General features: G+C 36.6%; 3 protein-coding genes across 4 annotated transcripts; 2 read left to right on the top strand and 1 right to left on the bottom strand.

Moving 5' to 3' along the window:
• The first annotated feature begins 1,033 nt into the window (after nucleotides 1-1,033).
• On the top strand, nucleotides 1,034-2,536 carry LOC127660044 (macrophage migration inhibitory factor-like). Its single transcript, XM_052150100.1, has 3 exons — nucleotides 1,034-1,433; nucleotides 1,736-1,908; nucleotides 2,179-2,536. Exons 1-3 carry the CDS (start codon nucleotides 1,266-1,268, stop codon nucleotides 2,243-2,245), a joined length of 408 nt encoding a protein of 135 aa, XP_052006060.1. The 5' UTR covers nucleotides 1,034-1,265; the 3' UTR covers nucleotides 2,246-2,536.
• A 1,924-nt stretch (nucleotides 2,537-4,460) lies between these two features.
• On the bottom strand, nucleotides 4,461-8,291 carry selenoh (selenoprotein H). Its single transcript, XM_052150289.1, has 5 exons — nucleotides 8,241-8,291; nucleotides 7,084-7,210; nucleotides 5,649-5,791; nucleotides 4,848-4,956; nucleotides 4,461-4,744 (listed from the first exon to the last, which is right to left on the bottom strand). Exons 1-4 carry the CDS (start codon nucleotides 8,260-8,262, stop codon nucleotides 4,850-4,852), a joined length of 399 nt encoding a protein of 132 aa, XP_052006249.1. The 5' UTR covers nucleotides 8,263-8,291; the 3' UTR covers nucleotides 4,461-4,744; nucleotides 4,848-4,849.
• A 4,827-nt stretch (nucleotides 8,292-13,118) lies between these two features.
• Nucleotides 13,119-24,224, top strand: LOC127659575 (polyribonucleotide 5'-hydroxyl-kinase Clp1). Of its 2 annotated transcripts, XM_052149460.1 has the most exons (6): nucleotides 13,119-13,329; nucleotides 13,452-13,726; nucleotides 13,808-13,915; nucleotides 15,731-15,850; nucleotides 15,935-16,072; nucleotides 23,280-24,224. In XM_052149460.1, exons 2-6 carry the CDS (start codon nucleotides 13,454-13,456, stop codon nucleotides 23,973-23,975), a joined length of 1,335 nt encoding a protein of 444 aa, XP_052005420.1. In that variant the 5' UTR covers nucleotides 13,119-13,329; nucleotides 13,452-13,453; the 3' UTR covers nucleotides 23,976-24,224. The 2 variants fall into 2 exon arrangements, with proteins under 2 accessions (XP_052005420.1, XP_052005419.1); XM_052149459.1 differs by having other exon boundaries at nucleotides 13,119-13,726.
• The last annotated feature ends 172 nt before the right edge of the window (nucleotides 24,225-24,396 follow it).

Here is a 24,396-nt window from a genome sequence, read left to right as displayed (position 1 = left end):
CTGAAGAAGTAATCCAAAGTATTTATAATACGTTACTGACCTTGAGTAATCAAAAGAAATACGTAACAAATAACATTTTACAGCATGCATTCAGTAATCTGTAGTGGAATACATTAAAAAAGTAACCCTCCCAAACCTGAGTATTAATATAAGAAACACTGTGCTCCGAACAATGTTTTTAAAGAAATATTCCATGTTCAATACAAGTTAAGCTCATTCGACAGCATTTACGGTATAATATTGATTACTGCAAAAATTTACTTGGACTTACAGCTCCTTTCTTTACAAAAGGAAAAGAAAAAGTCATGGTTACAATGAGGCACTTACAATGGAAGTGAATGGGGCCAATCTGTAAATGTTAAAATACAGTTTCATAAGTATATAGCCACAAGACATAAAATGCATGTAAACATGATTTTTGTGTGATAAAATCACTTTCTAACCTTTTCTGTTTCATCCGATTTAATTTAATTACCATGAGGATTATTAAAAAAAAATTACGTTTTAACAAAAGAATTCATAATTTTAAGCTTCCCATTTCTGCCTTTAAACCCACCATTCACTTCCATTGTAAGTGCCTCACATACCATAATTTTTTGCTACTTCTTTTCTTTCTTTCTTTCTTTTAAGAAAAGCAGTGATGAGTCAGAATCTTTTTTGTGGTAGGCTATTAATCAATGGTATACCTTAAATATGTTCTGTCGACTGGACTTAACTTATTGAACCCGGAATAATTCCTTTAACAAAAGGTTAAAATGATAATAATGCCACATAACCTAATAGTGAGAATACCGTGATAAACTGTATTTTAATTGAAAATAGAAAGCAAGATACCGCGCGGGGCCGTCTGCGAACACCTTTGAGGGATGAACCGGTGTCATGAAAATAACTGTCCGAGCGAACCGATTCGCTCAAATGAATCGGACTTTCCAAAGCTGCAATATTATTTCCGGATGTAGCGCTCTGCGTGTGCGCGAGGCTACCGTAATCACCCAAAGCAAAATCGGATAATATTGCAATACATTGTTTAATAAAAGTCTTACTTCACTTATGTTCGTTTTTAAGTGAAAATATCTTAAAATATGTTGCTTATCTCGAAACATACCTGTTAATTCTGTTTAGTTGAGGGTTTTTTAGGAACCGTCAAATCAATATTTGGGTCCAACGAGGCGTGTTTACGGTAGCCTATAGAAAAGTACTGGCTTGGCGGTTACCATCCTTATATTCTACCCTGCAGTGTTACTCACGCCTGTAGGTATTCCCGAATGAGACTGACCCTTAAAGTTGCACTCTATTGCAGTAAGTGTCGTCTCAGCATTGCAGTCATGCCGATGTTCGTGGTGAACACAAATGTTTCAAAGGACGCCGTTCCTGCGGAGCTGCTGTCGGAGGCCACGCAGGAGCTCGCAAAAGCGACGGGCAAACCCGCGCAGGTGAGAATTAATTTTGTATTTAGTTAGTTGTTTATCCAGCAGCACGCGCCCAACCTGAATATTCTCTATTCCTGCTACTGTCAGTGACGTTACAGTTAAAGAGTCAGAGGGGATTTCTACCACCATGTCACGTTTCATTCTCTACTCACTTTCGATGCAATCCAGCCTGTATCTAATTATATAATATGTGCATCCAGACATGTATATGTAAGACATTTACATGTATATGCATATGTATAAACATGTATAATTATTTGCAACGATAAACGCATCCTGTCTTTTTTCCTCATTGTTTGTGTCAGTACATCGCCGTGCACATCGTCCCGGATCAGATGATGATGTTCGGGGGGAAAGGAGATCCGTGCGCGCTCTGTTCTCTCACTAGCATCGGAAAAATCGGGGACGCGCAAAATAAGCAATACTCTAAACTTCTCATGGGCATGCTCAAAAAACACCTTGGCATTTCACCTGACAGGTATAAAGAAATATCGCAGCTAAAATACATACAAATCAGGTGATTGGCAACCAAGGCAGAGCTTCACATAAGACCTCAAATTAAATTTAATAGCAAAGTACATTAATACATTTCAAATCCAGGATGTTACTGCATAAACATAGTCGAGCCCCTGACGTACACATAAAGTTAAAACATACTTGTGATTAAATGTTAAGTTGTTTTGGTGTACATTTCAAATGCCATAATGATTTGTTGGTTTAGTAAAACCTTCTCACTTTGTTTTCTCAGGATCTATATAAACTTCATTGATATGGATGCAGCTAATGTGGCCTGGAACAGCACCACCTTTGGATAAAAAAGATGGATGGATGGATGGCCTGTTATAATGGCAGCTGTGCTCAGAGTTGTTTGGAGTGTTATATTACCAGTTGATTGAGTATTAACACATTATCACATACCATATTGCTTTGACAATAAAACTTTCTTTGAACTATAATGATTTAGTTTTATTTATGATGTTTTGTCATTATTATTTATGCCTCTTTAAAACACAAAAAGAGTTTGTATTTTTAGTCAATACAGGGTTTAGATTCTAGATTGTATCCCGCTACAATTTGTTGAATACTTGCTGTAAAATGTAACTTGTAGTTACTCAAGGTCAATAAAATAATCTAAATACTTTGGATAATTCTTTACTTGGATTACTATAGCTTTTATTGATTTATTTTGGCTATAAATCATTTAATAAGTGAAAAAAAGCCTTAAAATCTTATGCAGTGTTGTTTCTAAAACAAGATAAATATTATTCTTAATGGGAATTAAATATTACATGGAACCATACAAGAATTATCACAAGATTTTTGTAGTATATCTTTGCCCTAATATTAAAGGTCTAACTAGAGAAATGTATCTAATATCTAATGGTAATTTTTAAAATATTATCATGTCTAATAACAGGTGCGTGTAAAAAGACTGGAGAGCATATTATAGCTTAGCATAAAATTAAATCGTCAAATGACAACTGACACAAGTTAACTATTTCTGCTGCTCCAAACTTTAAAACCCCATAGAGTATACACAACATGTTTTTCTGTCCACCTTTTCACTTATAACAGTGTGAAAGAGCCCCCCGTCTGTTCATTAAATGTAACACAACAGTGTTTCACTGCTGTTTAAATACTCCTCAGATCGCATCATGTTTATGGATGAATGTTGGTAATTAAATGTGATGTCAAATATAGACAAACTCAATGTGCTTAAGCTAACAACACTCAAACAATTATAATCTTTCATGTCTTTATTGAACACATCCCATTAAACATTAATAGTGCTTTGGAAACATTTAGTGAACCCTTGAATTTAATAACTGGTCGATCCTCCTTTGGCAGCAATACACACCTCAAGCAAGTGTTTCAGTAGTTGCGGATTAGACCTGCATAACGTTCAGAAGGAATTTTGGGCCATTCTTCCTTACAGAACTGCTTCAGCTCAGCCATTTTCTTGGGATGTCTGGTGTGAACAGGCTCCGACTGGGCCACTCCAAAATGTGGATTTTCTTATTTTCAAAAGCCATTCTGTAGTGGATTGTAGTGGATGAGCATTCTGGGTGTCCCTCTTGAGTCATTTTAGCTGGACAGCCACTTCCAGGGAGAGTAGCCACAGTAATAAATAGTCTCCATTTATAGAGTTTGTCTAACTGTGGAAAGATGAATATCTAAGCTCTTTGAGATAACTTTGTAACTCATTCCAGCTTTATGCAAAGCAACAATTCTTGATCATTGGTCTTCTGATGTGGACCATGCCTTGCAAAAAAAGAGATCTCACTAGACATACAATCAAGAATTGTTGAAATACAGATTGTGTTTAAAATATGTTTTTATTTTAAATACGTAATCCTGTTACAAGTATTCCGTTACGCCCCAACCCTGACTACTAAATAGCTAGTCAGAGGCCTGACAAATATAATTTTGATTGAAACGTTGCTGTTGATTTTAAATCAGTAAAAGGGAATAGTATAACAGTGTGCGGATCTACTTCAGTTCTATACTAAATAGATAAGTCTCATCATTTGTGATCAAATCATAATAGTAAATTCACAGCATTTTTCTTCTACATGCCCCAACAGATTAATAGCTGTAAAAAAATTTAAAGTCCTAATATTTTGCTAATGACCCTCTCTCATGCCAGAGCACAATCTAGACTGTTGCGTAATATAACTTTGATTTTACAAACAGTGAAAGATAGCCTCTTATAGGAAACTGACAGAGATGAAATGCATGCTCTGGATGATTACATAAGGAAATTTAAAATATATGGGTAGTTGATTCACAAAGTGTCCATTTTAGGTTAAAATGTATATATTTGTAAAAGGGAATGTTTACATTTTTAGATCCTGTAACTGATGACTATTTGTTGACTAAGCGTTTCCTCTTTTGTCTTCACTATTTAATTTAATGATCCTGTGGTGTGACAAATACATTTTTAAAAGTGCAAATATTCAATGTAGTCTCTTAATATGAGCTCATAATAATAGAGCACAATAATTAAGAGAACGCCCTAAAAAAGCAATAAGCACATGCATATTCATATTAAAGGGAGAAACACAATAGCTTTATTTGTATTAAATCAAACGGTAAAAAGGTGATTTACCAAACTTCAACAAAATTTCAGAGAAATCTAAAACTAATTTTGTGAATATGAGCAAGAGGTTTGGGAGCTTAACAGAAGAAAAAAACAAAGCAAGGTCAATTATCCAGTACAGGACACTAGAGCTGATCATCAGAAAACAGACAGGGCGGTTTTCCCATTAGTCCATTTACATCATTATGCATCCAGCGTCCAGGAAGATGGTTGACTAAAGGGAGAACATAAGAACAGAGAAAAATGTTTAGAGAGATATGATATGTTAGAACATTTTAATAGCAACAGATGCATCTCTCACATCTGCCCTTTATTACCTCTACTTGCTCTTCAGAGCTTCCTCCAGGGCCGTCACCACCTCAGCTGGATCAGGAAACTTCAGCTTGCGAGGAGGACCTTTCTTAATGCCAGTCCACAAAACAAACTCTACACAGGAGAAAGAGGGATAGATAGAGATGCAAACATAGATGAAAGAAGAAATAATCCATGTAAGAGGTAGTGATGGGAAGATCAGATCATTTTACAGACTTGAATCTTTGAGCGAATCTTTATTCAAGTCATTTCATTCATTTGAGCAGAATTAAATTAAAATGTTACATTTTCAATAGCCAAATCCCCCCCAACACATCTACTTAGGCAAACTCTGATTATAGTCCCAATGAGGAAAAGCTGATAATGCAGCCAAGGACAAATGATTTGTTCACCTCTGGAATCTTCTGGTCCGAGTCGTTCCTTCTTTTGTCACTGCGTAGCGTATACGGCTGTCACGTGACTAAAGAACGAATGACTCAGACCAAAAGACTCGAGAGGTGAACAAATAATTTCTGTTTCCTGTACATGCGGTTTTCACGTAACAAACAAACGGAGTTTGCGCAATGCACATGCGCGGCCAACACAAAATTATTGAATCATTCTCTGAGACTACTCGTTCTTCTGAGTCACATAAAAGATTAGTTCAAAATGAACGAATCGTTCATGAACAACCCATCCCTAGTAAGAGGCAGAGTCAGGAAACAATACTTGAGACATCCATGAAATTTCTACCTTTACTACTCTTCCATGATGTTTAGAGTAACATTTCTAGATAAAAACTGGACCAACACCCATGGCAGTCGTACCTTTGTCCCCCTCCATCAGCGTGACCTCAAAGCTGTTCCTCCGAGGTTTCTGCGGATTGAGCACCACACAAAGTTCAGGGTGAGAAGCCACAAGTGCCTCGCGGACACTTTCAGCATTCCGCCCGTAGACGCGTCAGCTTTTGCTGAAAAATATCACATTAATAGACAGAATAGTCATTTTTATTTGTGTAGCACTTTTTATAATACACATTTTCAAGCAGAATATGCATATCAAATACTAGTAACTAGAATACATTTTAAATAATTTTCCAGTGAATATGTCAGAATATATTTTCTTTTATATAAACACTCACCGACCACTTTATTAGGTACACTTGTACACCTACTTATTCATGCAATCATCTAATCAGCCAATCATGTGGCAGCAGTGCAATGCATAAAATCATGCAGATACGGGTCAGGAGCTTTAGTTAATGTTCACATCAACCATCAGAATGGGGGAAAAAAATCTGATCTCAGTGATTTCAACTGTAGCATGTTTGTTAATGCTGGACAGGGTGGTTTGAGTATTTCTGTAACTGCTGATCTCCTGGGATTTTCACACACAACAGAGTTTACTCAGAATGATGCCAAAAATAAAAAGCATCCAGTGAGTGGCAGTTCTGTGGACTGAAACACCTTGTTGATGAGAGAGGTCAACGGAGAATGGCCAGACTGGTTCAAGCTGACAAAAAGGCTATGGAAACTCAGATAACCACTCTGTACAATTGTGGTGAGCAGAATAGCATCTCAGAATGCACAACACGTCAAACCTTGACGCAGATTGACTACAACAGAAGACCACATCGGGCAGTTTATTAGGACCACTGTTTTCCAAATAAAGTCCTCAGTTACTGTATTTGTAATATGTTGTTTTGAAGCATTAAGAACAAGAAGAATAAGAACTTGAATACAAATTTGAACTTGAATAAAGAACAATAAACTGTTGAATAAGAACAATGAATCAATGAAGGTGAATCATTATTTATTATTGTTTTTGTATACGCTTAATTACTACGCATCTAGAAACAAATGCAGTCAAATGTGGCCAAACAATCTGGTGGTGTCGCTGTAACTTAAAAAAATATATTATAATAATAAAAGTGTATATCCAAACCCATTTTATTTATAGCTAAACATTTAGCAATTGGCACTAAGACAGTGACTTGGCAGGCCTATAATATTATGAATTATATTAATTGGTACATGATAAAATGATCAAAAAAGCAGAGGACTTTTCTACAGGTGCATTTTAAATTTCTATGGTACTTTAGTCACTTTCACTGGCCTTTTTCCTAGTCTAAATGGTTCTCTGTTCATGAATTTATTTTATTTTATAAGACTCCCAAAATATTTATTTAACCTCCTCCTAGACTAAGTGCAGTGCACTGCCAATATTAGTCTGTTAAAAAACACAGTCTCTATGTGCCCTCACCAGTGCTCGATGATCACCCTGTGACCAGTTTCTTCCTCTTCCTTCGCAACTCCATCAAGCTTTTCTTTCTTCTCCTCCACTGCAGCTTCTTCTGCATGAACTTCAACCTTGCGCTTCCGGCCACGACCTAAAAAAATGAACCACAGTGCTTAAAGGGATAGTTCACCCAAAAATGAATAGTCTCTCATTATATACTCACCCTCATGTCATCCCAAATGTGTATGACTTTCTTTCTTCAGCAGAACAAAAATTAAGATTTATAGAAGAATATCTCAGTTCTGTAATTACTCACAATGCAAGTGAATGGTGACCAAACTTTTAAGCTCAAAAAGCAAATTAAGGCAGCATAAAAGTAATCCATTAAACTCCAGTGTTTGAATTCATGTCTACTGAAGCGATATGATAGGTGTGCGTAAGAAACAAATCAATATTTTAGTCCTTTTTAACTATCAATCACCACTTTCACATTCTTCTTATTTTGTTTTCAGCAGTTCGCATTCTTCATGCATATCGCCACGTACTGGACAGGAGGGAGAATTGATGATAAGAACTTAAATATTGATCTGTTTCTCACCCACATCTATCAAATCACTTCTGAAGACATGATTTCACAACTGGGGTCATATGGATTACTTTTATGCTGCTTTCTGGAGCGTCAAAATGCTGGTCACCATTTGGTCAATTGCATTGTGAGGACCTAAAGATCTGCACATTTGTATTTGTGTTCCGCAGAAGAAATAAAGTCATTCACATCTGGGATGGAATTAGGGTGAGTAAATTCTGAGAGAATTTTCATTTTTGGGTGAACTATTTCTTTAAAGTTTTGCAATGATGTACCCTTGACATGCATTAAAGATCGATGTATTTCATTTAATTCCTTCAGGAGATTTTGAGGCGTGCCCTCAAACAACCACATGGACTTACTCAGTCTTGTTTAAAATGGACTTGACGAGAATAGCAAATTCGACTGATGCAAATCTCAATTTGGAAAAGTAAAATGCAGCAGCACAACAGATTAAACCACAACGATCTGTTCTAGTGCAACGCAACATTTAGATATCAGTTTAACAACCTGAACATTTATCATAACTGGTAAACTTCAGAGCCTTGATATCGGTTATTCAATAACAGGATGATATTTCAGAATAGGTACATACCTGATTTGGCTCGAGAAGCCATTGCTGAAAAGCACGCTGTAAAAGTGTGGCGCGAAAAGTGTGTTGTGATGAGAGTCGGTAGGACTGCGCCATCCATCGGTACGGAAAGTGTATTATACAGTCGTACAATATTCGCTGATGATGTAAAAATCTCATTGACATTTTTCCATTTATTACATTAGGTGTGTACGATTCACACATGTTTTTCTCTACAACATGTAAGCTTCTCCCATGGGGGTTTTCCCTGTAAAAGTACGAGAATTAGTCACTTATATTCAACACATATAGATTGACTACGTTTGTAAATACTGGGGGTTTGTCACAGTGATCAGATAAGCTGGTAAAAAATGACTTCTTACAGACTTGTACATTCAAATAATTAACATCAAAAGTTAGAATAGCATTGAGTCACACTCTTTAACGCTTAAACATTTGACTTTTTTGTTTCCAAATATACCCGATATTTAATGAGAGTGCACAGATAGGGTTTTTTGCCCTCGCAGGTACCTGTGAGGCTTTCAAGCATCAAATCACATGTAAAGGTAATTTAAGATTTATTAATATATTAATGTTAAGTAATTTAAAGGTATCATAATTCCATATATATAATTCCATATATATATATATATATATATATATATATATATATATATATATATATATATATATATATATATATATATATATATATATAATTTTTGATCAGGGTTCCTGTCTGAACATTGTCTTTCCAAGAGACTGTGGTCGAAAAAATATAATTACAATATAGAGGAACAATAATCCAAATAACAGTGCAAAACACCAACATCCAGGAAGTGAAAAGTAAATGAAAAAACAAAATCAACAAGAATACAGAATACAAGAAAAACACAGAATACAGAAACACACACACACACACACACACACACACACACACACACACACACACACACACTTCAGAATTTTGAAATATATTTTCATTATTATTATCAAAACTGTGTTATATTTTAGCATCTTTAAAGTAGTCACCCTTTGCCTAAAATTTGCAGACATGTACTCTTGACATTTTCTCAACCAAGTTCTTGAGGTATATACATCAATTCATAAATAAAATAAAAATAGACATTTTTTCAAAATTATAAATAACTTAAAACAAAACCATCAGCATTGTTTGATGTCATCTACATCCCTACAAACTATTGCCTGATAGCTTTAACTTCCCATCTGTGTAAAATAATGGAAATAATGGTTACTGATAGACATATTACCGTATTAAGAAAAAATAAATGTCTTCTCTCCATATCAGATATGTTTAGGTGTGGGTGAGGGACACTAGATCCAATGAGATCGTTAGAGGCTGATAGAAGAAAGGCATTTATTAATAAAGAATGTGTAATTGCTGTATTTTTGACATAGAAAAGGCATATGCTATGTTATGGAAATAGGGATTATTAATTAAATGAGTGAGGTTGGGTACAGGAGGAAGAATGTACAACTGAATAAAATAGTTTTTAATTGGGAGAAGAATTAGGGTGAAGGCTGGGGTAGCCATATCCTCTAGTGCGTGGTGGATAATGGAACGCCTCAAGATAGTGTAATAAGTCCTCTATTGTTTATCAATATAATAAATTATGTTTTTTCATTGTTTGCTGATGATGAGGCGCTGATGGGTCTAAAGGAAGAAATATAGAGTATAAAGTGAAGAAGATGCAGTCTGCATTAAATAAATTAGAGGAATGGTCGATAAAGGAGGGATTCAAGTTTTCAGCAGAAAAGACACAGATTATCCTTTTCACAAATAAGACAAAGAAAATGGAAGTAAAATTATAATTATATAAAAAATAATTAGAATGTGTATCCATAGTAAGGTTTTTGGGTTTATGGTTTGATAGCAGATTAACATGGAGAGGACATATAGACAAGATGGTTGGGAAATGCAAGCAAATAATGAATGTGGAGCAGAGAGAATGGCATTAAAGACTATAAAAAATGGTCTGTATTGGACTGTATGGTTGTATTGTATATGGATCAGCAAGTAAAACTCAGTTAATTAAACTGGACAGAATTCAGTCTCAAGCTTTAAGAATCTGCTGTGCAGCATATTTAACATCTCCAGTTTCAGCGCTTAAAGTTGAAATAGGTGAAATGCCTCTACAATTAAGAAGACTGCAGTTAATGGGGTCGTATTGGGCAAACTTAGGAGTGACCCTACAAAAAGGTAGTGAGTCCTAGTTGGGAACATGGGAATAGTAAATGCACCAGTATTGCTTGGGTTGTTGGAGATTTAGTTAAAGATATGGGATTAGAGGAGTATAGATATGCATCAATATTAACTATACTGCCAGTTCCGTTATGCCACAGCCACAGACCAATGTTGATCTAACTCTATTAGAAATAAGACAAAATGAAGGACATAGTGAATCAGAAGTGTATAAGGTTATGGAGAATGTGGGGTTGAAATATAGGGATTTCACACACATTTTCACAGATCCTTCAAAAGATCCAAATAATGGTCACGTAGGGGGTGCACAATTCCAAAGTTGAAAGTGTCTAGGATAAGTAGGATTTCAGATTATTTATTGGTGTTTACTGGAGAAATTATTGCTGTAATGATGGCAGTAAAATGGTTAAGTGAAGTTAGAGCTCAACGTGTAAACATATGCTCAGTCCTCTTAAGTGTTCAGCAATCAGATACAAGACAGGATTTGGTAATAGATATCCTTCAGGATTTATATTCATGACTGCAGAATAATATATAGTACTGTGCAAAAGTTTTAGGCACATAAGATGTTTCACAAAAACATTTATCTTAAGATGGTTATTTATATTTTCAGTTTTATTGTGTCAATAGCAAATGTTAGACTCCCAAACATTACTTTGCAAATAGAATAGAATAGAAGAACAGGGAGCCCTGCAACAGATGTCTTGACACCCACAAAGCCCCCCACTGAACATTGAGTCAGTATGAGATTAAATGAAGAGACAGAAGCAATTGAGACGAATATAGAAGAACTGTGGTGAATTCTCCAAGAAGCTTGGAACATCCTATCTGCCAACAAACAAGAAAAACTGTGTCCAGGTGTAAGTAAGAGAATTGGAAATGTTTTAAAGGCAAAGGTGATCATACCGAATATTGACTTAGATTTTTATGTTTACTGGACTTTGTATGACATTCAGTGATAAATAAAAACTATTTATGTCATTATTTTTTAAGACATTCTCACTATGCAACATTTTCCCAAGTGCCTAAAACCTTTGCACAGTATTATACATGTTCAGTTTTTGTGGGTTCTGGCGGATGTGGGGTTAAAAGGAAATGAAGAGGAGGATACACTGGCAAAGAAGGCATTAGAGAGGGAAACAGTGGATATCCAAGTGTCTTTTAATAGATCAGAGATAAAATCAATTATCAAAAAATATTAATAACATATGGCAACAGCAATGGAACAATGAAATAAAAGCCAGATATTTGTATGCAATTCAACCAGCAGTAGGATAGGGTAGGTTATCAGGAGGGAGAAGGAGAGAAGAGAATATAATTACAAGACGGTTGGGTCATACAGGGCTGAACAGCACATTATACTCAATAGGCAAACATCCAACAGGATTCTGTGAAGTGTGTGGAGTCAGGGAGTCGGTGGAGCATGTCACTGTTGAGTGTAGGAGATATAGAGTGGAAAAAAGAGTGTAATAGAGGAGTTAAGCAGAAAAAGAGAACAGCTTACATTAAAGAATTTGTTAAATGAAGGTAGATAGGATGATGTTACCAACAACATCCTATCTACCTTCATTTGACATGACAAAGATGCTGTTCTTTTATTTGTAAATAGAGTGTCGATGGCCCAAATGGTTTTGGATGGATTGCAGAAGAAGAAGTCCAATCATGTGGAATAATAAATGTAGAAGTGAGCCCCACAGTAGTAGTGTCACCTATTTCACCTTGGCTGACCATTCACTTTACCATTAGTAGATTTTAATCTGTAAGAAATTATTAATGATAAAAATAGTGTAATAAGATGCATTGGTTAAACAGTATCTAGAACAGAATTACTACTCAATGCTTACAATTTTCACTGATGGTTCTAAAGATCCTGTAAAAGGTCAAGCATCAGAAGCTGTATATGTCCCACATTTTCAAGATACAATTGGTAAAAGAGTATCTGACCAAGTAGAAGTTTATTCAACAGAGATGATAGCAATATTATTAGCTATCAGGTGGATGGAGGACACTCTGCCAATGAATGCGGTGATATGCTCAGATTCATTCTCTGCTTTATTCTTTAGTCTTATTAGCGGGATTGGATGGAAATTAGGAAGTTGATCATTTAGCAAAGTAGGCGCTGAAATGATCACATATAGAAGTGAATATCCCACTAAGAAAAGAAGTTAAGGCCAAATCAGAAAAGCTATAAAAGGGAAATGGCAAGAACTTTGGGATAAGGAGGGAAGAGGAAGACATCTTTATCATATTCAAAATCAAGTAGGAGGTGAAAGAGGGAATTTTGGAAGTAGAAGACAAGACACAATCATTACCAGACTTCGCCTTGGGCACACCGCTCTAAATGATTCCCTATATAGAATGAACAAACATGAGTCTGGGAATTGTAGATTATGTGGATCAGCAGAAACTGTAGAGCATGTACTAATATATTGTACTGCTTATGAAAATGAAAGAGTATTTCTTTAGGAAGAAATAAGAGAAATGCAGGAAATATTACACTTAAAACACTGCTGCATAATGGCTTGAATCATCAAAAAATATATATAATGCATTAATGAGATACTTAATCCCCCATTCCGTCAATGGTCCACACTCCAGCCCAGTAGGTGGCGGGAATGCACCTATCGTTTGTTTGCCAACCGCCATAAAACGCAAAATGAAGAAGAAGAAAATGATGATGATGTCATCTTCATGCGACACGTCTTCATCACTGTGGCGTGATGCTTTGATAAAGGAAAAGCCTGATAAAACCCAGACCACCGTTAATTTTATTATATCGACAGACTAACAGGTGTAATCTGACAGTACCTATAAAACAGAGTCACTTCTGTATTCTTATTAAACACGCTATCCGCCCAGACATATAATACAGGGAACCAGTTCCAACAGGTGTAGCACACTAGTGACACATATGGATTATTTCTCCATCTATAAGATTGCAAGTAGCAAACTAAATAGTCAACAACGCGAATGAACATGATCTGATAATCTTAGTTCTTGCTCTATTACAGCCATGACTGCAGAATCCCCAGAAAAGTCAGTCGAGGAAGGCTTAAGCTCGTCGGGCAGTGCTGGAACAGGGACACGCTTCGACCTGGAGAAGGAGACTGAACTGCGCTTCGAGATCGAAGCCGGAGAACGAGTCCATCTCGAGCTGTTGTCTGGTATGGCAGAGGTGTTTGGTTCTGAACTGAACAAGAATAAGAAGTACAACTTTGGGTCAGGCTCTAAAGTCGCTGTGTTCACTTGGCACGGCTGCAGTGTGTCTCTCACGGGCAAGACAGAGGTGAGAGAGGTCAGATAGCAACGGTCATGACTGCAGGTGATGTATAATTAATTTAAACCTGTCTCTTCCCCACGAATATAGGTGGCTTACATCTCAAAAGATACGCCTATGCTACTGTATCTCAACACTCATGCAGCTCTTGAGCAGATGAGACGGCAAGCAGAGAAAGACAACGAGAGAGGGCCACGGGTATGTTACAAGACATACATCTCAGACAATCAATGTATAGATTTAAATTGACAACCATATCGTTTACGGATATGTCTAGATGATTGTTAAAAGGATAGTTCACCCAAAAAATTTAATTCTGTCAACATTAACTCACCATTGTTGTTCTGTCATGGAACACAAAAAGAGATTCAAGGGAATTACAGCCTCAGTAATAATTAAGTAATTAAATTTAATGGGGACTGAGGCTGTCAATCCCTTTCATTCTGCCTAACATCTGCTTTTGTGAGTCTTATGGATTTGGAACAATTCACGGCTGAGTAAATAATGGCAGAATTTGTATTCATGAGTGAACTATCTCTTTAATGGAAAGTCCATCTCAAGTGGTCCAATACAGGTTGCTTGACCATTTTTAATTTTTCTATTATTCTTTTTTTTTTGAGTGATTGTCTCAAACCTGAAATGTTCTGCATGCACACTATACTTCCCTAGGTACCCCTAAAAAAATTAAGACTGAGACTTGAACCCTTCCCATTATAAATTTACCCTAAATGTGGAACTTTGAGCAATCTTGAGCATTGCATTAGGATTTAAGTTCTAAGTTTAAGGAACAAGAATGTGCAAAATGTTTATATATGTACATTGACCTTGTAATGTGCTCTAGAGATCAGTTTTTGTTCCAAGGAGCTAGGACCATGCTGAGCCGCGATATTGAGGTTGTCGTAAACCGCTGTATAATTAATATTTGAAGTGTGCCATGACACAACAATGACCGTCGTGGTTAAACCAAGTAAAATAAAAATACATATGGTTTTGTAACTGATGGTTTTGCAACACCAATACATAGAGGTAATCACTCAAAAAAATGTTAGGAAAATAAAAAATGGTCAAGCAACCAACTTTACAATTATTGGACCACTTGAGATGGACTGACCCTTAACCCTTAAATGCATACCTCAGGTCTTTAGTGACCCAGGACCTCATTCCACCTCCTTTAACCTCCTAAATTTTTTGGAGTTATGCCCAACCTCCACTAAAAAATTATAATAATTCACATTTTTAATTACTAAAAGTGTATGGGGTCTAGTGACCCGAGATATATAATACTGTTGCAAAATATATTTAATCTTGTATAAATCACTATGATTATTATATATCTGTTTAAGTTTACTGTCACATGATATCTATTTCTTTGTTTATTACAAGTCAAATGAGTGCCATATTCATTCAAATGATTACTATTTCATATTGATTTTCTGTGCAGTTGTTGAGAATTAAAACTATTCCAGATGCATGTACACATATATTATAGATGCTATTTCTTACTCAAGGTGGTGCTGTTGTTTCAGTGATTGACTTGATTTACATTTGACAATGATATTTGAAGAAGCAGCAATGTGTAAATAAACTATAGCAAGTGTAACACATGAATAGTAGTATTTGGCTATTGTCATTTGGGTGAACAACTAAAATGATGTAAGTGGTTCATATATTTATTTTAGACTCAATAAGTGCCTGAGAAAATGCATGTGTGTATGTACAGTTGAGTCTCCTAAAATTTAAACCTTTAAATAATAAATCCTGTTCTGCCATTTGTTGCATCATCTCTGATGTAAGAAATATAAAACACCAAATATAACAGAATATACAGAATTTTATTATTGTCTAATTGTCTAAAAATGCTTTGTAAATTAAACACAATCTGGGTATTTTTTAGATCCATTTGGGATACCGTACTTATAAGTGCTGGGTTGCCAAAGACCTGAGGTACTGTATGTAATAATGTTTGACAAAACGGAAATGCATTTAAGGGTTAAATGTGATGTGTGATTACAGGTAATGGTTATTGGACCAACTGATGTGGGAAAGACAACAGTGTGTCGACTGTTGCTGAACTATGCTGTGCGGCTGGGGCGAAGGCCTACGCTGGTAGAACTGGATGTTGGCCAAAGCAGTGTAAGTAAATAATAACTGAAATACCGATTAATGCAGCATAACCAATTATCTGCTATCTATTTTTATAATTGTTATTGTCTGTAGGTGTCTGTGCCTGGAACTATGTCAGCTCTGTGCATCGAGCGTCCTGCTGATGTAGAAGAAGGCTTCTCTGTGCAGGCTCCGCTTGTCTTTCACTTTGGCTCCACTACACCAGGAACCAACATCAAACTTTACAACAAGGTAATGGCAAAACTGCACTTAAAACAGCAAGGACTGTTGATGGACTCAAATTTGGCCCCGGAAAATAGAAAGACAATAGAGGGCACCACACCATCCGCATACAGTTTAATAATAATGACAATGAGAAGATATTTGTGCAGCAAAATATAAATTCCTGTTCATCTGTTATTGTTGATAAAGAAACATCAAGGAACAATGTCAATTTCTTTAGCCATAACTAAGTTATGTGTAAGTCACTACTTAGACTAGTAATTGTGTAAATGGGATCTAAGTGACAATTTATGCTCTACTAAATATTTGAGAAAATATTTATTCATTAAACATAGATGAAACAAACACTTAAGTGTCAGCTAAATATTTACAGAAGCCTCCAACCAGGAGTAAAGTTTGAAACAAAACTGCAAACTGATTAAATGGCATTAGTGAGCTCATGTTTGGTGTGACAGACTTAAATCCTTTAGACACATATGACGTTGACATTTACACTTGTTTACATTTATGAGTGGGAACATTATGTAAAAAATACTTCCTAGTGGATCTTCAGCATGAAAGTCTTCTAAACGTTGCACTTTCTGATGTGCATCGCCCGGTGTCACTGCCATGCCAACTTTCAACACAAACAAAATATGTAGGATACTACAAGGAATAAATGTAACTTTTCCAGTATGTTGTATCAGTATTCATTTATTGCACCTTTTAATTTTAGATGCAGTTTCTTATTATTTACATATTTAAATATATAAGTGTTAGATCAACCATCCTGACAAATGAAAGTTTTCCACCCTGACCAAAAAAAACAAGGAATGTTAGATCAAGTATCCCACTAGATCTCTCTCCAAATATCAGTTTTGTCTGGTATCCAAAACCCAGTCAACATCAACTGCTTGTTATGTGAACTCCTACCAGCCCAAGAGTTAAGCATAGTCAGCAGGGGAGTATAACTGGAAATTAATGCTTCACAACATGAAGTCCTATGATGTTTAAGGGGTCATGACATGTCTCTCACTCTCTCTCTTTCTCTCTCTCTCATATAATATATATAATTGTATTATATTCCCTGATGTTCATATATAATATTTGTAAAATGTTTTTGAACCAAAACAGTCATAATTTAGTCATATAATAACTTTCCATCTTGTCTCTGGCCCTCTGTCTGAAACGCTCAGTTTTAAGCTGTCTGGCCCTATAAGACTTCAATGTAAATGCCCACAGTTGTGATTGGCTGACATGGTGCAGCCCTTCCAAAACAGGTATATTTGAAACTCAATCCGGAGAAAATGAACAAACACAACATTATAAAAGTTCATTTCAGTTTTAACACATATCGTACACCCAACACATTTCATCTGCATGTATCAAACTGTTCACTCAAGCACAGCATAAACTATCAAACAGTCATGACATTTAAAAAATATTTGTGAATGGAATTATTTGCTTACAATTTTTTGTCCAGTTGTCCGATTTTAACCATCCCATCTTTCAATAACATTTCCTTTGCAAAGCTTTAATCATATTGTGACTGTTTCACAAGCATTTCATCAAATCTTCTGAATATGCAAATGTAATACACTCCACTGTGATATTGGATTGCTTCAACTGGAATCAACAGGCCAAAGCAGAGATGCTGGTCTTCACCAGAGTGACAACTTAAAATTTTCCAGGTTGTTTACACACTGAACGGTATATGTTTCCCCCAGTCAGTGGCAGCAGCAGAATGAGACACGCTTTTAAAAGTTGCACTTGTCCTGCTCTTAAAACGCGGTGCACATCGCCGGTGTTGTGCGGAAAGGCATTAATATGATCAAACATATGCAAAAATGGTCAAGGATGCCTTCAAAACAGCAAGACATGACAAATGCTGGTGAATGAAACACAACGGGGGTCTCCATTTTAGAGTTATAACTTGACATTGCGTCTTTTACAAGCAGCGTGAGATGTATGATAATGGTCAAAGCCGTTCGTCTAGTGCACGTTTATGAAGAAAAACATTTTAAATCCAGACAGGCACATGAAGGTGTCATGTGTAAGTCCGCTTTGGATGAATTTTACCATGACAGGCCCATCTCTTTCCTCTTCACCTGTGTGACTGACTGAGCACCAGTGGGCGTGGCCAAGGGTGCATATAACTGCTGAAGAGGCAGTCATATACCGATGTATTTGGTCCTTGTGATGTCACACCAAACGAGCCGTTCTTGCTGCTCTGTTTAAATTAGGGATGCTCCGGCATGCTGAGTGACTCCAGCCAGGTCTCCTAAGCAACCAAATTGCAGGCATGAAAACTGGTCAGGGGTAAAAAAGGTGAGAAGAATACGGCAGCAAAAAAATCCAATCCAATCGACTTTATATACTGTATATAGCACATTTAAATTTTTCTCATTCATTTCACATTTGCTGCACAAAGAATAAATTGAAAATATAGTAACACATAAAACATACAAAATATGGGGGCCATTTTAATGTGTGGAGGCAAGTATTTACACAAAACACATTATTTTTTCTTTTAGATAAATAATAGAAAAGGGGAGGGAATGCTCTGCTAGCACTCCAAGAACCATGGCCTACAACAGAAATGTTGAAATTATTTTAAAGCAGGTAGTAAATGTCATGACACAGTAGGGAAGCTGCTAGTGCTTAACTACTAGGCCTACCTCTGCATTTGCTATGCGATTCACAGTGGGTGTTGGAAGCTTTGTCTGGCATTGCTGTCTAATGTTCTCTGGACACTGGTTTGTAGCTGATGTAGATGCTCTGGTCTCACTGCCTAGAAGGCTGGCTACACTGTGTGTTGTTGTGATGTCGATGACTTTCTTCCTGTGCATCTCAGTTTTGCAGTGTGCCAGCAAAGCATGGCTGCCTTTGTTGGCGTAATTTATTTCTTTGTGGCACAGAATACACATCATTCCCTTTATCAAATGTGTTCAAGAAAATTAATGAGAAGGGCCATGTGAGAAAGCTCTTCTCCTTTAACCTCAATCTTATATTCCAGTTTAAGCCATGACCAGTTCCAGGTGCACTTCAGGCCTGCATCTAACTGCTTCACTAGCAGTGCATCACTCTCTCCTAAATAACTCATTCTGAAATTAAGGCATAAAACAGTTAAGGTTACACATTATGGGTAATTTTCGTATGGCATTTACCTAGTACCATAATAGCGCACATACAAATCAGGTGCGTGTATGTAGTACGAGCGCACAGAACCGTATCCGCGGGCGTAAAAACCGTCCTCGCAAGGGAGCATTTCTGCTCCAGGCTCAAACAAATTGAATTATTAATGCAGAACGGATAATTGTTAATTTATCATTAGCCTACTGCTTCGCTAAAAATGGAAATTCAGCATTTAAAGCATGCCATAAGTTAGGGTTGGGCAATTGCCAAAGAAATCTGAATTTTGGGGCTAAATGGCGATGGTATAATCTCAGTATTTAACTTTTTTTTTCTTTTTTTTTTAAATCTGTATTTAATTTAAACAAAAAAAAAAGTTATTTCATATCCTGGTAAATATTGTCCTACAAACAATGTTCATATTGAAGGCTATGAAAACAAACAGTGAATGCAACCTTTCAGTCTATCCAAAAAAGGGGTCAAATCACATTACACTCTAACATTGCAAACATTACGATCTAAAAACAAAATAATGCTTTTTAAAGTAGTAGTAAAATTTACTAAACTTAAAATGAAAATAAAAACAAAACTGATATCATAAAAATACACTTGTAGGTTTGAAATTCTCTAGCACATTTATGTTCACCATCAACAACAAATATATTAGCAAAATCTATTTATTATTTAGTGTTAATGTATATTTTAGTCAGAATTATTGCGCTCCTATTCTATTGCGCTCCGTCTGTTCGGCGCGCATGCTCGTTCACGGAAGTTTAGCCTGCTGAAGGCTCATCCACTCATGACAGCAAAATGGAAATATTTGCATAACTTTCTAACATTTACAGATGGAGAATATGTCTGTGGAATCAAGTAAGTTATGCACTGAGGAAATTATTGGAAGTCACTTCGTTAAATATTATTAATAGAGGTATATTTGTTTCCACCAATCGCTGCACAAGTTAAGGTCACGTACTGTATGAAAGCACGTTAGTGCGAGCCCGACAGGTGTCCCCATAGAGAATGCAAATAACATTGTAAGCTAACTTACCTCAGGCTTGCTTTTCGACGTGCAAAACTGTCTTTGTTCGGCAGTGTGTCCAGTTATCAGACTTGCGGTGTGGTGTCCAGTTGTCAGATTCGCGGTGTGACTTTGAAAAAATTCTGCCGTACTCTCTGACTCGGATTGGCAGTCAGGTTTCGGCATTAGGAATGATGATTGGTTTTTAAAGCCGCGAAGCTTATGGTAACTATAGATACATCACACACACCCCAACACCCCCCCCCCCAAATGTTTTTTCATCGGATCTGCACAAGTCACGTAGGTGACCCATTTTGTTTTTAAAACGGCGAAATTCGCCGAAAGGTGAGGAGTTTTCATGCCTGAAATTGGTTCACGTCCTATGACTCGATTGGTGATCGATAATTTGGCCAATCTCGTAAACCGATTGATCATGTCACAAAAGACACGTAGCTCCTTTAAAACTTCAGCAACTTTGTCACGGCATAACAGAGTGTGGGTAATACTGGAATAGTGTTGTAAGGCAACAAACTTGATTCAGAAGTTAAGAACGATGCAGTGGGACAGTTATGAAATATGAAAAGTTTGTGGACTGTAGCCTACTGTTAATGTGGCGTTTCACATACGATAAGCAAAGTTAAAACAGCACGAGTTGTGAAACTGTCCATCTTATCATTCATGGCAGCAGCTTCTCAATCTCCACCAGGCATAGGCATCTCAGTAATTACGCGAGTTACAAAATGTGGTGTAATTCAAACTTCTTTATTAACTATCTCCTGAGTAAACGGTATTAACAATAGTGGCACCTGATGGTCCAGAATCATGCACGCTTTCTCTGTTTTTCTTTCATCTCTTGCCCTCATGAGAGAGTGCGTGTTCCACTCATTAAAGTTCAAGCAGCAGAAAGTGAAAAATTAACTATTAATACAATCATCCAAATAAATGAATAGGCAGGGAAGGAAATTATAAATTAGATAATTCTTCATACAATATTAAGATAACAAAATATAATGAAATATAATGCAATTATAAAAAAAGAAATACAATAAGGAATAATAATTATATGAAAAAATTACAATGAATCAATAACCAAAAATGTCACAATAAGTTTAATTGCACCTATGTGTTATCAGTTTGTCTTCAGTTTGATACTAAGCTTAATTGTTTTATAGGGCTATCTATCTTAATCTAGAGAATATGTTTTTAGCCTATACTTAAAAAAAGCTTTTAAATAAGCCTTTTTAACTTTTTTATTTGGTCAGTAAAAACTAAGCAAAGTGACAGTGTGCAGAAAGCTTACATATAACCAGTTATGACAGAGATCCTGATAAAAGGTTAAATGATTGGCATTGGCCAATCAGGTGACAAGTTAATCGGTTATTGTATTGGCTGTAAAAATCCTGATCGGAGCATCCCTAGTTTAAAAAATTCTCTTTTCTATAAAGGAGGACTTTTTCAGTTCTGACACTTACAATGTTTTTTTTTAATAGTAAAATGACCCCTTATACTGTATTTCAAAAGATCAAGGAAAATTTGATTCCTCATGTCATGACCCCTTTAAAGACATTGAAATGGAAACTACTCTTCATTTCTAAGGTCGGCGCCAGCAATTTTCCAATGCACTTACCAGTGAGCTTCAGGCCAAAGTCTGGGTCATAGATAACTGTGAAGTAAAAGAGTGTTTTCCAGAAGTTTTTTAAAGGATGGAAGTAAAATATTTTTCTGCAGAAAAAGAATGCCATCCAATTAAATATGCACGTTGACGGTTCAGATGGAGAGGCTCATTGCTCTCTTGAAGCTGCACACACTCAGGTGGCCTTTAAAAACTGAAATTAAATCATTAGATCCATCCTAGGTTTACAAAGAGCCTTTAGACTTAAAGGGATAGTTCACCCAAAAATTAAAATTCTCTCATCCTTTACTCACCCTTGTGCCATCCCAGATGTGTATGACATTCTTCTGCTGAACACAAATGAAGATTTTTAGAATATCTCAGCTTTGTATGTCCATACAATGCAAGTGAATGGTGGCCAGAACTTTGGTCCAAAAGCACATAAACGCAGCATAAATTGTAATTCATACCATTCCAGTGGTTAAATCAATGTTTTCAGAAGTGATATGATAGATGTGGGTGAGAAACAGGTCAATATTTAAAAGCTTTTAAAATAAATTTTCCTTCCTGGCCAGTAGGTGGCAATATGTACAAAGAATATGAATAACCAAAAACAAAAGAAGAATTTTAATTTGAATGTGTATATTTATATTAAAAAGAACTTAAATATTGATCTATTTCTCACCCACACCTATCATATCACTTCTGAAGATATACGTTTAAATACTGGAGTCTTATGGATTACTTTTATGCTGCCTTTGTTCTTTTTTTAAGCTTCAAAGTTCTGGTCACCATTCACTTGCATTGTATGGACCAGCAGAGCTGAGATATTCTAAAAATCTTTGTTTGTGTTCAGCAGAAGAACGTCATACACATCTGGGATGGCACAAGGGTGAGTAAATGATGAGAGAATCTTCAAATTTAAAACACAATTTTAGTGTTTTGTGCAGGAATCATCTTCCATCGTAGTTGTGAGTAGTGGCACTCTTCATGATAATGGTTAATCCAAACCTATTTATTTCCATAAAGTTCCTCAGAATGGTGGCCTTGTGGTTATAGGACCAGGGGTTTGGGTACGGCCCAGGTCATGCTCCTGTCTCGTTCACTTCTCTCTCTCCCTCCCTCCCTCCCTCCCACCTTGATTGTCTGTTTATCTCTAATCAATAAAAAAGTTCATTGTTGTGATTGTCTTTGTAATATCTTATCAAAACTTATTAACTTGCTGTGTCTCTGAAATGACTTATCTTTTTGGCTGATTTCTGGTATCACTTTTACTTTTTCAACCGCTCTGTCCAATTACCTAATCGATTCCTGATTGATAAAATAAGTCTCTCTTTCTTCTCATTGAATATCCTGTTTCATTTATAAAATCATGACATTTCCTGTTGACTCCTGTCTGCTGCATGCTTCACCTAGACACTTTAATAGAATTAATTATAATTTAAGTCCCTTTCTTTCTCTTTGTGGGTGTGTAGCTGACTTCATGCCTCGCAGAAGTGTTTTCTCAGCGCTGTGAGGTGAACCGCAAAGCTAGTGTGGGTGGCTGTATTATCAACACCTGTGGCTGGGTCAAAGGTGCAGGCTACCAGGCTCTGGTCCACTGTGCTTCAGCCTTCCAGGTGGATGTTGTTCTAGTCCTGGACCAGGAACGTCTCTACAATGAGCTGAAACGTGACCTGCCACACTTTGTACGTGTGGTCCTTCTGCCAAAGTCTGGTGGCGTGGTGGAGCGCTCCAAGGACTGCCGGCGAGAGTCACGGGACGAAAAGATCCGGGAATACTTCTATGGCTTTCGTGGAACCTCCTTTTACCCTCACGCCTATGATGTACGCTTTTCAGATGTGCGCATCTACAAGATCGGTGCACCCTCTATCCCAGACTCTTGTCTGCCACTGGGCATGTCCCAGGACGACACCCAGCTGAAACTTGTCCCGGTCAGCCCCGGTCGGGATTTGACCCATCACGTGCTAAGTGTGAGTTCTGTGGAGGATGAGGCCGAGTCGGGTGATGGTCAGAGCAGAGGAATTTTAGAGAGTCCCATCTGTGGCTTCGTTGTCGTGACAGCGGTGGACACACAAGCTCAGGTGATGACGGTTCTCTCACCAGCGCCCAGACCTCTGCCACGGCACACTCTGCTCATCATGGATATTCGTTTCATTGACCTTAAGTAGATGACCTGCAGTGTAATGGGGGAAAAAGGGCTGTAAGTGAAAGGGGTAACAGAGGGGCAATGAGTCTAAACAGGTCTCGGAGATGTCTACCAAAATACCATATCTCTACATTTCTTCCACAGTATTTAAAGATATATTTAGTTTTTGAAGGGCAGTTTTAATTGTTTTGTACATTTGTAAAAGCTATTCTATTTATTTTTTATTATTATTATAAAATTGTTTCATCTGTCCCTCTGAACAAATAATAAAACAAACCAAAACCAGTTTGACTACATATTATTCTGCATACCATAACACTTCAATGATGTTGCATCCCTTGAGCAAATGAATTGTGCTATTACTAATTTGACTATTTTGTCTAACATCCAGAAGAGCTCTTTTGGATGTCCTATACCATATCAGTGCTCTTAAATGATGCTGG

The sequence above is a fragment of the Xyrauchen texanus genome, chromosome 19, assembly GCF_025860055.1.
Source record: "Xyrauchen texanus isolate HMW12.3.18 chromosome 19, RBS_HiC_50CHRs, whole genome shotgun sequence".
NCBI lineage: Eukaryota > Metazoa > Chordata > Actinopteri > Cypriniformes > Catostomidae > Xyrauchen > Xyrauchen texanus.
This window is presented reverse-complemented; position numbering and strand designations above follow the sequence as displayed.

Excerpts from the sequence above, each read along its gene's own strand:
- LOC127659575 (XM_052149460.1), top strand. The coding sequence starts at position 13,454 with ATGACTGCAGAATCCCCAGAAAAGTCAGTCGAGGAAGGCTTAAGCTCG. Across the intron at positions 13,727-13,807 it reads CTCTCACGGGCAAGACAGAG|GTGGCTTACATCTCAAAAGA; the intron begins GTGAGAGAGGTC and ends CCACGAATATAG. Across the intron at positions 15,851-15,934 it reads TGGATGTTGGCCAAAGCAGT|GTGTCTGTGCCTGGAACTAT; the intron begins GTAAGTAAATAA and ends TATTGTCTGTAG.
- LOC127660044 (XM_052150100.1), top strand. The coding sequence starts at position 1,266 with ATGAGACTGACCCTTAAAGTTGCACTCTATTGCAGTAAGTGTCGTCTC. Across the intron at positions 1,434-1,735 it reads CGACGGGCAAACCCGCGCAG|TACATCGCCGTGCACATCGT; the intron begins GTGAGAATTAAT and ends TGTTTGTGTCAG. Across the intron at positions 1,909-2,178 it reads CTTGGCATTTCACCTGACAG|GATCTATATAAACTTCATTG; the intron begins GTATAAAGAAAT and ends TTGTTTTCTCAG.